The sequence below is a fragment of the Mustelus asterias genome, chromosome 4 (assembly GCF_964213995.1).
Source record: "Mustelus asterias chromosome 4, sMusAst1.hap1.1, whole genome shotgun sequence".
NCBI classification, from domain to species: domain Eukaryota; kingdom Metazoa; phylum Chordata; class Chondrichthyes; order Carcharhiniformes; family Triakidae; genus Mustelus; species Mustelus asterias.
The window spans coordinates 101,540,238-101,554,624 of NC_135804.1; the positions used below are offsets into that span (position 1 = coordinate 101,540,238).

At 42.6% G+C, this 14,387-nt stretch overlaps 1 protein-coding gene across 2 annotated transcripts in view; it reads left to right on the forward strand.

Moving 5' to 3' along the window:
* Positions 1–14,387, forward strand: part of cenpi (centromere protein I) — an 82,195-nt gene that overhangs the window by 1,663 nt on the left and 66,145 nt on the right. For both annotated transcript variants that reach the window (XM_078210353.1, XM_078210354.1), the window contains exon 2: positions 8,956–9,081. In XM_078210353.1, the coding sequence (XP_078066479.1) occupies positions 8,956–9,081 (126 nt within the window). The remainder of the gene's footprint in view (positions 1–8,955; positions 9,082–14,387) is intronic.

Consider the following 14,387-nt stretch of genomic DNA (forward strand, 5'->3'; position numbering starts at 1 on the left):
ATCCCTCTAACCTACGTATCTCAGGACTCTAAGGGGCAATTTTTAACCTGGCCAATCAACCTAACCCGCACATCTTTGGACTGTGGGAGGAAACTGGAGCACCCGGAGGAAACCCACGCAGACACGAGGAGAATGTGCAAACTCCACACAGACAGTGACCCGAGCCGGGAATCGAACCCGGGACCCTGGAGCTGTGAAACAGCAGTGCTAACCACTGTGCCACCGTGCCGCCCCTATGAGGCGAGGAATAGTGGGAAGCCTTTAAAAGCAAGCAGAGGACAACTAAAAACAGTAAGGATGGAGAAGGTGAAATATGAGTGTAAGCTAGCTATTAACATAAAAGAAGATTACAAGATATATAAAAGGAGAGGCAAGGATGGACATTGGACTGCTGGAAAATTAGACTGGTGAAGTAGTAATGTGGGGACAAAGAAATGGCAGAGGAACTGAATGGGTACTTTGTATCAGTCTTCACGGTGGAAGACACATGCCAGAACTTCAAGAAAGTCGGGTGGGCAGAGGTAAATATAGTGGGCGTCACTAAGGAGAAGGTGCTAGGGAAGCTGGAAGGTCTGAAGGTGGATAAATCACTGGACAGGATGCACTATACCCCAGGGTTCTGAAGGAGATAGCTGAGGAGATTGTGGAGTCATTGGTGGTGATCTTTCAGGAATCACTGGAGTCAAGGGAGGTCTGATGTGGAGATGCCGGCGTTGGACTGGGGTAAGCACAGTAAGAAGTCTCACAACACCAGGTTAAAGTCCAACAGGTTTATTTGGCAGCACTAGCTTTCGGAGCCTCAAGCTCCTTCTTCAGGTGAGTGAGGACTTGTGTTCACTGTACCACCATAAAACACTGTTCGATAACTTTCCCATCTTTCAAAAACTTCCCTGAAAATCCCTGCCATGGCTATAATGGTTCCTCTATTGTTGGCTGGAAGTTGATTTTTTTTGGATCCACGTTTTCGGTCCACAGTATCTGGTGAGTTGGTGTTTCTGTTGCTCCTGTCAATCATTCACTTGTGAACACAAGTTCTCACTCACCTGAAGAAGGAGCTTGAGGCTCCAAAAGCTAGTGCTGCCAAATAAACCTGTTGGACTTTAACCTGGTGTTGTGAGACTTCTTACTGTCAGGGAAGGTCCCAGAGAACTGGAAAAAGGCTAATCTAACAGCCCTGTTTAAGAAGGGAGGGAAGCAGAAGGTGGGAAATTATAGGCCAGTTAGCCTGACCTCGGTAGTGGGTAAGATCTTGGAGTCCATTATTAAGGATGAAATTGCGGAGTACGTGAAAATGCATTGTAAAATAGGGCAGAGTTGGCACGGCTTCGTCAATGGGTGGTCATGTCTGACAAATCTGTTAAAATTCTTTGAGGAGGTAACGAAAAAGTTAGAGCCAGTGGCCGTGATTTATTTGGATTTCCAGAAAGCCTTTGACAAGCTGCCTTACAGGAGGCTGCTAAATAAGCTAAGAGCCAATGGTGTTAGAGGCAAGGTACTGGCATGCCTAGAAGATTGGCTTGACTGACAGAAGGCACAAAGTGGGGCTAAGTGGGTCCTTTTCAGGATGGCAACCGGTGACTGGTGGTGTTCCGCAGGGGTCAGTGTTGGGATCACAACTTTTCACTATATACATTAATGATTTGGGAGATGGAGGGCATGATTGCTAAATTGGTGGATGATACAAAGATATGTAGAGGGGCAAGTCGTGTTGAGGAAGTGGGAAGGCTGCAGAATGACTTGGACAGGCTAGGAGAGTGGGCAAAGAAGTGGCAGATGGAATACAATGTGGGAAAGTGTGAGGTTATGCACTTTGGTAGGATGAATAGAGGCGTAGACTATTTTCTAAATGGGGAGAGGCTTCGGAAATCTGAAGTACAAGGGGACCAGGACTCTCAAGGTTAACATGCAGGTTCATTTGGCAGTTAGGAAGGCAAATTCAATGTTAGCATTCATGTTGCGAAGGCTAGAATACAAGAGCAGGGATGTACTACTGAGGCTGTATAAGGCTCTGGTCAGACCCCAATTGGAATATTGTGAGCAGTTTTGGACCCCATACCTAAGGAAGGATGTGCTGGCCTTGGAGGGGGTCCAGAGGAGGTTCACAAGAATGATCCCAAGAATGAAGTGTTTGCCAGTCTGGGTCGGGGGGGGCGGGGGGGGGGGGGAGAGGGAGAGAGAGAGAGAGAGAGAGAGAGAGAGAGAGAGAGAGAGAGAGAGAGATCTAATTGAAACTTACAGAATACTGAGAGGACTAGATAGCGTGGACATGGAGAGGGTGTTTCCACTAGTGGAGAGACTAGAACGCGAGGGCACAACCTCAGAGTGAAGGGGCGCTCCTTTAAACCTGTGATGAGGAGGAATTTCTTCAGTCAGGGGATGGTGAATCTGTGGAACACATTGCCACAGAGGGCTGTGGAGGCCAGGTCATTGAGTTAAGACAGAGATAGATAAGTTCTTGATCAATAAGGGGATCTAGGATTCCGGGCAGGAGAATGGGGTTGAGAATCAGATCAGCCATGATTGAATGGTGGAGCAGATTCAATGGGCCGAATGGCCTAATTCTGTTCCTATATCTTATGGTCTTATAACAGTAATATTATGTTAGGAAAGGATGACTTCACTTTTGTTTATGTGAAGCTGGCTTAATTCAATCAAGATTACAAAGAACAGTACAGCACAGGAAACAGGCCCTTCAGCCCTCCAAGCCTGTGCCGCTCCTTGGTCCAACTAGACCAATCGTTTGTATCCCTCCATTCCCAGGCTGCTCATGTGACTATCCAGGTAAGTCTTAAACGATGTCAGCGTGCCTGCCTCCACCACCCTACTTGGCAGCGCATTCCAGGCCCCCACCACCCTCTGTGTAAAAAACGTCCCTCTGATGTCTGAGTTATACTTCACCCCTCTCAGCTTGAGCCCGTGACCCCTCGTGATCGTCACCTCCGACCTGGGAAAAAGCTTCCCACTGTTCACCCTATCTATACCCTTCATAATCTTGTATACCTCTATTAGATCTCCCCTCATTCTCCGTCTTTCCAAGGAGAACAACCCCAGTCTACCCAATCTCTCCTCATAGCTAAGACCCTCCATACCAGGCAACATCCTGGTAAACCTTCTCTGCACTCTCTCCAATGCCTCCACGTCCTTCTGGTAGTGCGGCGACCAGAACTGGACGCAGTACTCCAAATGTGGCCTAACCAGCGTTCTATACAGCTGCATCATCAGACTCCAGCTTTTATACTCTATACCCCGTCCTATAAAGGCAAGCATACCATATGCCTTCTTCACCACCTTCTCCACCTGTGTTGCCACCTTCAAGGATTTGTGGACTTGCACGCCTAGGTCCCTCTGTGTTTCTATACTCCTGATGACTCTGCCATTTATTGTATAACTCCTCCCTACATTATTTCTTCCAAAATGCATCACTTCGCATTTATCCGGATTAAATTCCATCTGCCACCTCTCCGCCCAATTTTCCAGCCTATCTATATCCTGCTGTATTGCCCGACAATGCTCTTCGCTATCCGCAATTCCAGCCATCTTCGTGTCATCCGCAAACTTGCTGATTACACCAGTTACACCTTCTTCCAAATCATTTATATATATCACAAATAGCAGAGGTCCTAGTACAGAGCCCTGCGGAACACCACTGGTCACAGACCTGCAGCCGGAAAAAGACCCTTCGAACACTACCCTCTGTCTCCTATGGCCAAGCCAGTTCTCCACCCATCTAGCCACTTCTCCTTGTATCCCATGAGCCTTAACCTTCTTAACCAACCTGCCATGTGGGACTTTGTCAAATGCCTTACTGAAATCCATATAGACGACATCCACGGCCCTTCCTTCATCAACCGTTTTTGTCACTACAGGCAGTAGTGTCATTTTGATTTATATTTAACTGGAAACAAGAGAACAGTGTCAAAGTGCGCTGTTGAGGAAAATTGTTGGGGGTGGCTAATGATTAGTGGCTTTGAAGAGGACTGGAAGGAGTAATGAGCTCTGCTCAGTAGCACATTTGTTACTTTGATCAGTGTGTGCTGTGGTTGAGGACAATACCAGGTTATTGATCTTAAATAGTAACAGGTAGTTATGTAGTTGGAAGACAGTGGAAGAGAAGGGACAATTGTCAGTAGGGCAGTAACTGCAGAAATTTTTTTTAATGATGGGGATGAATGACAGCTGTTGGCATAATGACAGAAGGGAGTGATAAATTAGAAATATTGATAAGTAAGAGATTGAAAAGAAGTGGCTTGATCATTAACCGAGTGGGGAAGGAGAAGGAATAGAACATACATTTTGTGGTCAAGGTGAGTTTAGTGATGGCAAGGGGTAACATTGGGGGAAAACTGGATTAAGAGTTAATGGGGGGGAATAAAACTCAATGTTGACTGGATAGTTGGGGCTGGAGGTGGTTTTGATTTAGAAGTCTGTTGGTTTCTTGCAATTAGAAGAGGAGGGAGTAAGGATGGGGGTATTGGGCAAAAGATATTGGAAGCTTGGTGTTGCTTCTACTCAGGAAATCCGAAGTGGGATTAACCAGGAAGACTGGGTTTGGGCAGGGGGAGGGACATAAGCCTGTATTCAAGCCAGGCTGAATTGTGAGATTAGTGACAGCTTGGTCAAGTTCAGTATTATGATTGCTATATATTTAAAAACATGGAAATGTATTTAGTAGCAATGAGGATGGGTGACAGGGTTTTTGAGGTGTGGTAATTATGGAGATTAATCCAATATCCATGAAGAAAGTAGGTCAGTAGAGGATATCATTGGAGTCTGATGCAGTGGGTCATTAGTGAAGAGGGTAGTTTATTTTTCTTTGGATAGAAAGTGAAAGCAAAGGCTTATTTGAGCTGTAAGGATGTATATAGTGTATGATTTCTCTTGTAATACCTTTGCAGAAAGTTGAGGAAATGTCTTGCACATGGATAGGAAGACCATGTGGAGGTTAAGAGAAGTGTGTACAGCAATGAAATCTGTGATGTAAGTGAAGATGAAGTTTGAATTCATCACTGATAAATAACTGCAAATGCTGAGATGATCAGTTGGGAGGAAAACAACTGTGAGTTCGGACAGATATGAAGACGTCTTCACAATGGTAAAGGACAAGATGTTCAAAGTGGAGAAATAATGAAAAGGATAGCGGGGCTAGGCCATGGTTGGATTGAGAAACTATAGCAGTGATATGGATGGCACGGTAGTTAGCACTGCTGCCTTACAGCACTAGAGACCTGAGTTCAATTCCGGCGTTGGGTGACTGCCTGTGTCGAGTTTGCGCATTCTCCCTCTGCCTGTGTGGGAATTCCTCCGGGTGCTCCGGTTTCCTCCGATACTACAAAGATGTGCAGGTCAGGTTGATTGGCCATGCTAATTTACCCTGCAGTGTCCCAAGATGTGTAGGTTAGGAGGATTAGCAGGGTAAATATGTGGCGTTACGGGGATAGGGCTTTGATAAGATGCTCTGTCAGAGAGTTGGTGCAGGCTCGATGGGCTGAATGGCCTCTTTCTGCACTGTTGGGATTCTATGTGGTTTGGGCAGGGAGGTGGTGGAATAGGGGATTATCACAGAAGGAAGAAGAATTATAACTGGTAAATGATGACTCTGTAGGTCCTTAGACTTTGGGGTGCTGGAGGGTTTTCAGATTGGAATGCAAGGCCAGGCTTGATAATCCTTGGGCTCTATATATATGGCTTGAAGACAAGACCGCTAGAGCAAAGACAAAGAGAAAAGAAAGAAAATAGAGCAAAATTGGAAGGAAAGTATAGTAGTGGATGCGCTGAGGTCAGTTGCAGTTATTTCATGTGTGTTGATAGAACAGGAACAACAAATTCACCAGAAACATAATTTAAAAAAAAAATAAAAGTGGAAAAGTGGGTAATAGTGAGGGTTAACCAGAAACAAGGGGTTTGGGGTGGCTGCTGGAGGGGGCAATTTGAAGATCTTGAAGGGAAAGTGTGAACATTTATCAGTAAGTCAGAATAAATGTAGCCTGTTGGGAAGAGAGGATCTAGCCTGATCAGAGTTGAAAGTATCCTTGATAGAGCTTGATGGCAGTGCAGGAATCACTGGAAGACAGAAAATCAAGTTTATTGGTGAAGAAAATACCTGCATATAGGTCAATGGAATAGATTTTCCTATACTGTGCAAGTTGGTATTTTAACTAGGCAGACATTTGACTGAATCAAAATGGTTTTTATATTTAGTGAATTGAGTGAATGGTAATGAGTCAATTCTCTTTCTTTTTTTATGCCCTACATCTTTACTTCACTATTACATAATTCAGTGTTTTCAGATGAAGAATATCCCCAGCTTAAACTGTCATGTTGATTATTCCATTTGTCTACTGGTGCAGGGATTCTCACCTTGTTGATTCTGAGGGCCCCCCTCCATATCGTAAAACTTTCATGATTCCCCACCTGTACATTAAATTTCTTTCTTGGATAAAATGAGTTATTCAATTTAACAAAGAACTAGCTGAGACTTGATGAACCAGTTGGCCTCTTTCTGTATTCTGTGATCTCTTAAAGGTGATCATCACTATGGTATACTCTTGGGTATAATTTATATCAGCCGTCATTCCGCTCTCCTGGAAGAATTACACTCTCACTCCTTCATGTAACAATATCAAGAATCAATTTCTAGAGAGCAGGTACATGGTTTTGGTACAAATGCGCAGAAAAGGAATCCAACCCACCTGATATTTCAAAATAGAAATGTGTGACCCAGAATTGGTACGATTTAGTAGTAATCTTTGAACTTTCCCCATGCCAAGCACCAAAATCTGTAGCATCATTTGACTTTCCACTATTTTACTTCCAAATAATATATTATTTGTGCAAAACTTTTGATTAATTTAGGCATTTAATGATCAGAATGTACACATTGAAGCAGATTAATTGATTTGTAGTACTGTTATTTAACCATATTCATTATTTATATGGTTACAAATTCCTAAAATTTACAAGGTTTTCTTGGAAATCTGTTTCCAAGAAAAGGTTCGCTGTTTAATGTTTTACAGGATTCTGATTGTTTCTGTTTCTTAACTGAAAATGTAGCAAGCGACTAATGTCTAATAAATTCACTCACTTGTGTAAATGTGGGGTCAGAGGTTGAATGGCCAGGTTTTGGGGGGGGGGGTGCAGTTTTGGGTGGTCTAGGGAATGGGTAGGATGAACAGTGGATCAATGTGGGAGAGGGGGTGTGGAATAGGATGGGTTGGGTAGTCAGGTGGGGTTGTAAGGTGATCAGTTGGTCGTAGCCAAGGGATAGGAGGGTATTTGAAGACTGGAGGGGGGATGTTGGCCTTCCATGTGGAATTGGGATGTTGCGGAGGGAGGGGAGGGGAGGGGAGGGGGTGGGGTTCAGTACTATAGTTACCCAAGAGTTGGAAGTGATTTAATTCTTTTAACTTTTCCTGGATAACAATTTTACTAAGATCATCAGAACCATCCCAAGTCTCTGATTTAAGTATTGGATGGTTCCCAGTGTAGAGTAATTACCCATCCAAAGTTTGCACTTCCCATGGAGTTGGGTGAGGGGTCCCCTTTCTTGGGGACCTCCCGAGTACAAAGTCAAAGTTTATTTATTAGTCACAAGTAGGCTTACATTAACACTGCAATAAAGTTACTGTGAAAATCCCCTAGTCGCCACACTCCGGCGTTTGTTTGGGTACACTGAGGGTGAATTTAGCATGGCCAATCCACCTAATGTGCACATCTTTGGACTGTGGGAGGAAACTGGAGCACCCAGAGGCAACCCACCCAGACACAGGGAAAATGTGCAAACTCCACACAGACAGTGACCTAAGCCGGGAATTGAACCCAAGTCCCTGGCGCTGTGAGGCAGCAGTGCTAACCATTGTGCCACTGCAGCCCTCTGAAGAATGGAAGTTATGGGCTATCACATGTGATCAATAACCTTCAACTTTAAAATGATTGATAGCTACCAGAAAACTGTCATATTTTCTTCACCAGTTATATAGATATTTAAATCTCTTCACTTTGTAATCTCTCAATAAACAATTAGGTTTCCAATTCTTGAGCCTGAAAACTTGTTGAAGCACCAAACCAAATCAACTTAACATCTTAATATTTGTGAACTAAGTGGGACAAGCAGAAGTAGAATTGACCATTTGAGTAGGTGGCTTGTGACAGTTATGTTTTCAGTCTGTGGTTTATTTAGGAGCAACTTTAAAATTTGACGGAACATGTAACAATCTTGTGCACCCCTGGTTGAGAATCCTTGTGCTAGTGGTCCAAGTTAATAGTTTGAAAAAAACTTAAATTGCTGGATTGTGGAGACACAATTGAAATACATCACATGATATTACAAAAATTTGTAAGATTAAATACAATGATTTCGAATATAAAAGCTATTAACCAGGAAACGTGACAACCAAAAGCATGTTGAATTATGAAATGAAATGTGCCACAGTCCCAGAGGACCATAGACTGCTCTCCCCTTTTGAGAGAGAGCTAACTGATGACGATTTACCCTGAGGGTCACCACACTTCAGACGAGGGGCAAGGTTGAGAAGGTGGGGCCTTCATGAATAATCTCAACCAGTTCAGGAACTGAAGTAAACATTCAGTCTGAAACTTTGCTATTTTTCTCTTTCACCAGAGTTTGCAATTTTGATAACTTTATCAAACTCAGTACAAATTAATGCTGCTTTGAGGTTTTTCATCAGTTTCACTTGCAACTTTGATTTCATCAGAGTAATTGCTGAGAATGTTGACTTGCACAGGATAACCAGATGTTCAGTTGTTGGATTGTTGCAATTGCCCAAGATGTTTATAAGTTAGAAGAAAGTTTTACAAGGATCCCTGTTCACAATTGTCATTTGATGACGGGCACCCACTGAGCCCAAGCTGGAAAGTGATTATTTAGAGACAGTGAAACAGACTTATGCAGGTGTGTATAAATGTGTAGAATGTACATTTGTTATTTCTTTTTTTCAGTGAAGGAACGAACGCCATCAAATGGAAATCTTCATCTGGAATCTATTGAAAGCATTGCTTTTGAGAAAGGGTTGCTACCAGATGTAATTGAGCTGCTCCTGGATGTGGCTATGAGTGCCAGACTAGGTAAAGGATCTCTTTGTAGAGTTGCTCTTTAATATTTTAAAACGGAAGAAAATGATTTGTGATAAAGAATATAGTGCCCTTACGAGGAATTTTTTGAGTATTGCTGAATAAAGAGGCATGCTATCGAAGCTTTTCATCTTGCACTCATCAGGAAAGCTATGCAAGATAAACCAATAGTAAAATAAACAATAATTTATCTTGCATGAGAAACGTGCTGCTTGGTCGTGGAGAATGTAGCGAAGTACTGTTAACTGCAATTGTTTTTGTTTCAAATTCAAACCAGGCAGATTGCCTTGGTCAAGACTTTGTCATGGTGAATGAACCAGGGGATAGTTGTCTCCCAAGCTTTGTTTAGTTGGAAAGAATTGTGTGGACATGCACCTGGCTGCAAAGGACAGGGCCCTGTGTGTGAATATTTTTGGCTTTAGCATGTATAAGTGAGCCATACTGCAAACCTGACCAATCTTAAATTGGTTTTCAGTACCATTCTTAGTACAATCAGGATTGCTTAGGATGTGTCGTCCAATCACATCTAATGTTTGACACGATATTTTGCAAGCACAAGGCTGGTTGGGTATGGTCAGTACCTTGCCTGTTGCTAACCGCCGAAAGGAAGTGCTATTTGTCATTGGGATGGTCTAAAACCTGGCATCACACCAACATTGAAATTCATATATTCATAAATTCATAAATTTCTCATTTGTGTGATAGGCGGAATATTTTTTTGACTTGATGGCAGCATCCTATTAGTGGAGAAAAGCACTCGTGCATCTACTGCATCGTAACAGTGGAAACGGCTAATTTAATCTGTTGCTCAAATTTTTGAGATACCTTGTCCTGCGATAATCTGAAGTAGACTGGGAACTAGTCGGGGCTGAAAATGATGGCCTTGTGCGATATACAGTGGGCAATGATCTGATTAGGATAGCCATTATCCTGCAGGATAGCTTTGCACCCTATTTCAACATCAAACTTGTGCAGTGAGCAAATGGCTCAGGCTCTATTTTGAGGTTGCCAATAAGACCAACCTTATAGCACATGGAACTGTGGGACTCGCAAAGTATATATTGACTGGTGAAATTAGGCTTGCAGTAGTACAGGACCCGTTGGCATTTTTCTCAACTAGCACATTGAGGAAAGTGAGCTCATTTGACTGCTCCATTTCAAAGGTGAATTGGAGTGCAATATGGAGCCCACTTTCAGTGCATCTGTAATTGCTTTGTTTGGCAATTACATTGTTAAGCCAATTGTTTTGTTAATGACAAGTGATAAGCATTGGCTCACCAAAATAGACACAGCCGGAACAGTGAGGGAGTGGAAGCATCTGAGAGAGTTCGTCACTCTGCTGAGCTGTCTTGGGAATAGATTCGCCTGAACTGAAACATTAGCTTTAGACTGATTCATTCACCACATTCTTAGTGGATTTAACATGGTAGCAGAGGACAAACTTTAAGCTTTGGCAATTGGTTGTAAAAGAAGATTTTTGTCTCTCTCCTCTAAAAGAAAAGAAGCATACTGCTACTGATAATTTCAGTTACAGGATGCCGGAAGGACAATGCAAAATATCAGGCCTTGACTATCCACCAATTTTCTCAGAGGTGAAATTATATCAGCAATAGAAAACTGAAGCTGACACATAGACATGGAATACTTCATCATCCTGAAATTTGGGGATGCATTAAATAATACCATCCAAGATAGACATGTCTGTGGTTGAGAAGCAAGGCAATTTAAAAGCAGTTGTTAACTAAAAGTACCTTGATTTTAAAGAAAACCTTGTAAATTGTTGTATCAATGGCATTAGCAGCCAAAGAACTCAGCAGTTGAATTCAAACACAAGTATTCACAAGGTGTTGGATGAAACTCGAACGCAAACAAAGACTCTCACTTGCCATATGTGTGCTAAAACTGGACACTCAGCAGATTGTTGGTGCAAATGCTCATGCGCAGAAATTGTGGAAAAATGGGCCACTTTGCTCATGTTGGAAAAAGAAACAGGCAAAAGTTGCAAAAAACAAGAGCCAAATAAATTAAATGGCAAACAGAATGACATTAAAAGTGTCCATGTAAGACAAAAAGGATATAGGGAGAGACCCGATTCACAATCCGAAGGTGGATTGTCATTGAGTGTACTAGCTATTGCTGATGCTGCAAATCAATACTGCGTTACTCTGATACTGGATGGACAGCTGGTAAAGATGAAGGTTGACACTGGGGCAGCAGTCTCGCTGGTGCCAGAGACCCTTTATAAAGAAAGGCTCTGACATATCTCTCTGAAACCCTTGAAGGTAGTGTTAAAAACATACACTGGTGAAGTGGTTCCATTGATGGGATGTTTCGATGTAACAACACAACCGAATGGACAGACGGCAGATTTGTCCTTGCACATAGTCAAAGAAAATTATCTGGGACTAATGGAAAGAACATGGTTGGAAAAGATCATGTTAATTAGGGCTGAAGTAAACCTCATGACAGATTCCGAATCAGGCTGCACCAGAATCATGAAGAAACATACTAATGTTTCCAACGGTGATCTGGGAAGTATGAAGGATATCTCAGTAAAGTTGGAGATCAAGGAAGAGAGTCAGGCAAAATGCTTAAAGGCTATGGTGTGGTGCCTTACGCAATCAGACCGAAAGTAGAGGCACAATTAGAGTGACTGGTCATGATGGGAGTCCTAGGAACTGTTAACCTGAGTGAATGGGCTCCACTGATCTTGCCAATGATGAAGAAAGGTGGATTTGTGGTGATTTCAAAGTAACTATTAATCCTGTACTCCATGCAGAACAATACCCTCTATCCCTGATTGATGACCTGTGTGCAGGATTGCCTGGAGACCAACATTTTAGTAAGATATGCTCAGTCAAGCATTTCTACAAATGAATATGGATCAGGATTCACAACAATTCCTGATGATTGTGACACTGTTGTTTAGATATTAAAATGACTATTTGGCATTACTTCAGCTCTGGCATTGTACCAACGGGCTCTGGACCAAACTTTAGTAAGAGTTTTAACAACGCCGGGTTAAAGTCCAACAGTTTTATTTGGTAGCAAATGCCATTAGCTTTCGGAGCGCTGCTCCTTCGTCAGATGGAGTGGATATCTGCTTTAAGCTTTAAACTTTAAGCAGATTAAACTGAGCCCAGTGTTATCTGGATGACATTCTGTTGACTGGGAAGAGCAAGGAACATCTCCGCAACCTAGATGCCACACTTCAGAGATTAGAAAATTATGGATTAAGAGTCTGAAAGGACAAATGCAAATTTTTCTAATCTTCGATTGAATATCTGAGACATGTAATCGATGCCAAGGAACAGCATAAATCGCTGCTGAAGCTCAAAGCTAAGACCGAGGCACCTTCACCTCAGCATTAAGCAACTGCAATCTTTCTTGGGCTTATTAAATTACTATGGAAAGTTTGACCCCAATCTGGCGACTATTATAAAATCTTTACATAATCGACTGTGTCAAAATAAGTGAAGGATCAATGTGAGCAAATGTTTGTGCAAGCCAAGGAAATGCTGCACAAATCAGAAGTCCTGACATGTTTTGATCCAAAACTACCCCTGCAGTTGGTGTGTGACACATCACCCTGTGGTGTCAGGTGGTGGTTTCCCACATTATGCCTGCAGGTGAAGAGAAGCCAATAACCTTTGCCTACAGAACATTGAATAAAGCCAAAAGCAGTTACGCACAGATACAGAAAAAGGCCCTAGGAAACATACTTGGGATAAAAATGGTTCGACCAATTCCAGCATGGGAGTAAATTTACATTATTGATGGACCATCGTCCATTACTGACAATATTTGGACCACATACCAGGATTCCATCACTAGCAGTGAGCAGAGTGCAGAGATGGCATTGCAGTTGTTAGCGCACATATTATTAAGAATCATCAGTCAAGCCTTCATGCCAATGTAGACGGACTCTTCCCAACCACACTTGCCAAATAATTTGTCGATAAGTAGTTCTCATGGAAACATTTTCTACTTCGAGCAGGGAGATGATACTCCTGTAACCACAGAACGAGTGAAGAAGAACACCTGAAGTGATCCAATACTTTCTGAGGTATTGGACGTGGTGCTTTGAGGCAAGACCTCCAGAGTAAACCTTGAGTTAAAGCCGTATTCCACCTGAAGAATTGAGTTATCCATACAGGAAGTTTGTCTCTTCTGGGGAATGAGAGTTATCATTCCACCTATAATAAGAAAATGTGTGTTGAACTAATTACGTGAAGGGTATTGTGAGAATGAAGGAGATAGTGAAGAGCTATTTCTGGTGGCCTGGTTTAGGTACTGCAATAGAAGAGAAGGTGGGAATGTGTACGTCTTGCGCGGAAGTGCGAAACCTACCGCTAATAGCACTGTTGCATCCGTGGAAATGGCCACAAGAGGTTTTGCAACGAGTGCAAATTGATTACACAGGACTATTTGAGGGGTGCATGTTTCTCATTCTAGTTAATGCTCATTGATTGCATTATGGCAATTTCTTCCCAATGTCATAGTTGAGAAACCGGGAGAAATCTTCAGCAGATTTGGTTACCATGAACAATTGGTGACCGATAATAGACCATAGTTCATATCTCAAGAGTATGAGAACAACTTGGAGAACAGAATGCAACACATCATGTCCATATCAAACTATCCTGTTACAACGGACCAACAGCAGAACCTTTTGTATAAATGATGAAGCACACATTAAGAAGCTCAACGTATTTCCAGGACAAAACACCCTGTTTGATTGGTACTCCTCCCACAAACATTCAATCCCTCCACCACTGATGAACAGCGGCAGCAGTGTGTACCATCTATAAGATGCACTGCAAGAGGCTCCTTGGGCAGCACCTTCCAAACCCATAATTGCTATCACCTAGAAGGACTAGGGTAGTGCATACCTGGGAACACCACCACCTGAAAGTTCTCCAAGTCACTCATCATCCTGACTTGGACATTTTTCACAATTCCTTTGCTGTTGCTGGGTAAATATCCTGGAAGTATGTCCTTTACAGCACTGTGCAACGGTTCAAGAAGGAAACTCACCACCACCTTCTCAAGAAAATCTAGGGATGGTTAATAAATACTGGTCTAGCCAGTGAGTCCCACATCCCATAAATGAACATTTAAAAAAAAAGACCTGATATATTACAAGAAAGAAGGGTGGAAAAGGTGGACAGGGCCTGGCAAAGTGATAGGCAGGGATGGAAATGTAGTAATTGTAGAACATGGGAATTAAAATGTTATTATCCAGTCTTTGAGGCGAATTGGCACTGACTATATCTTGACAGATTCTGAACAAGACATAG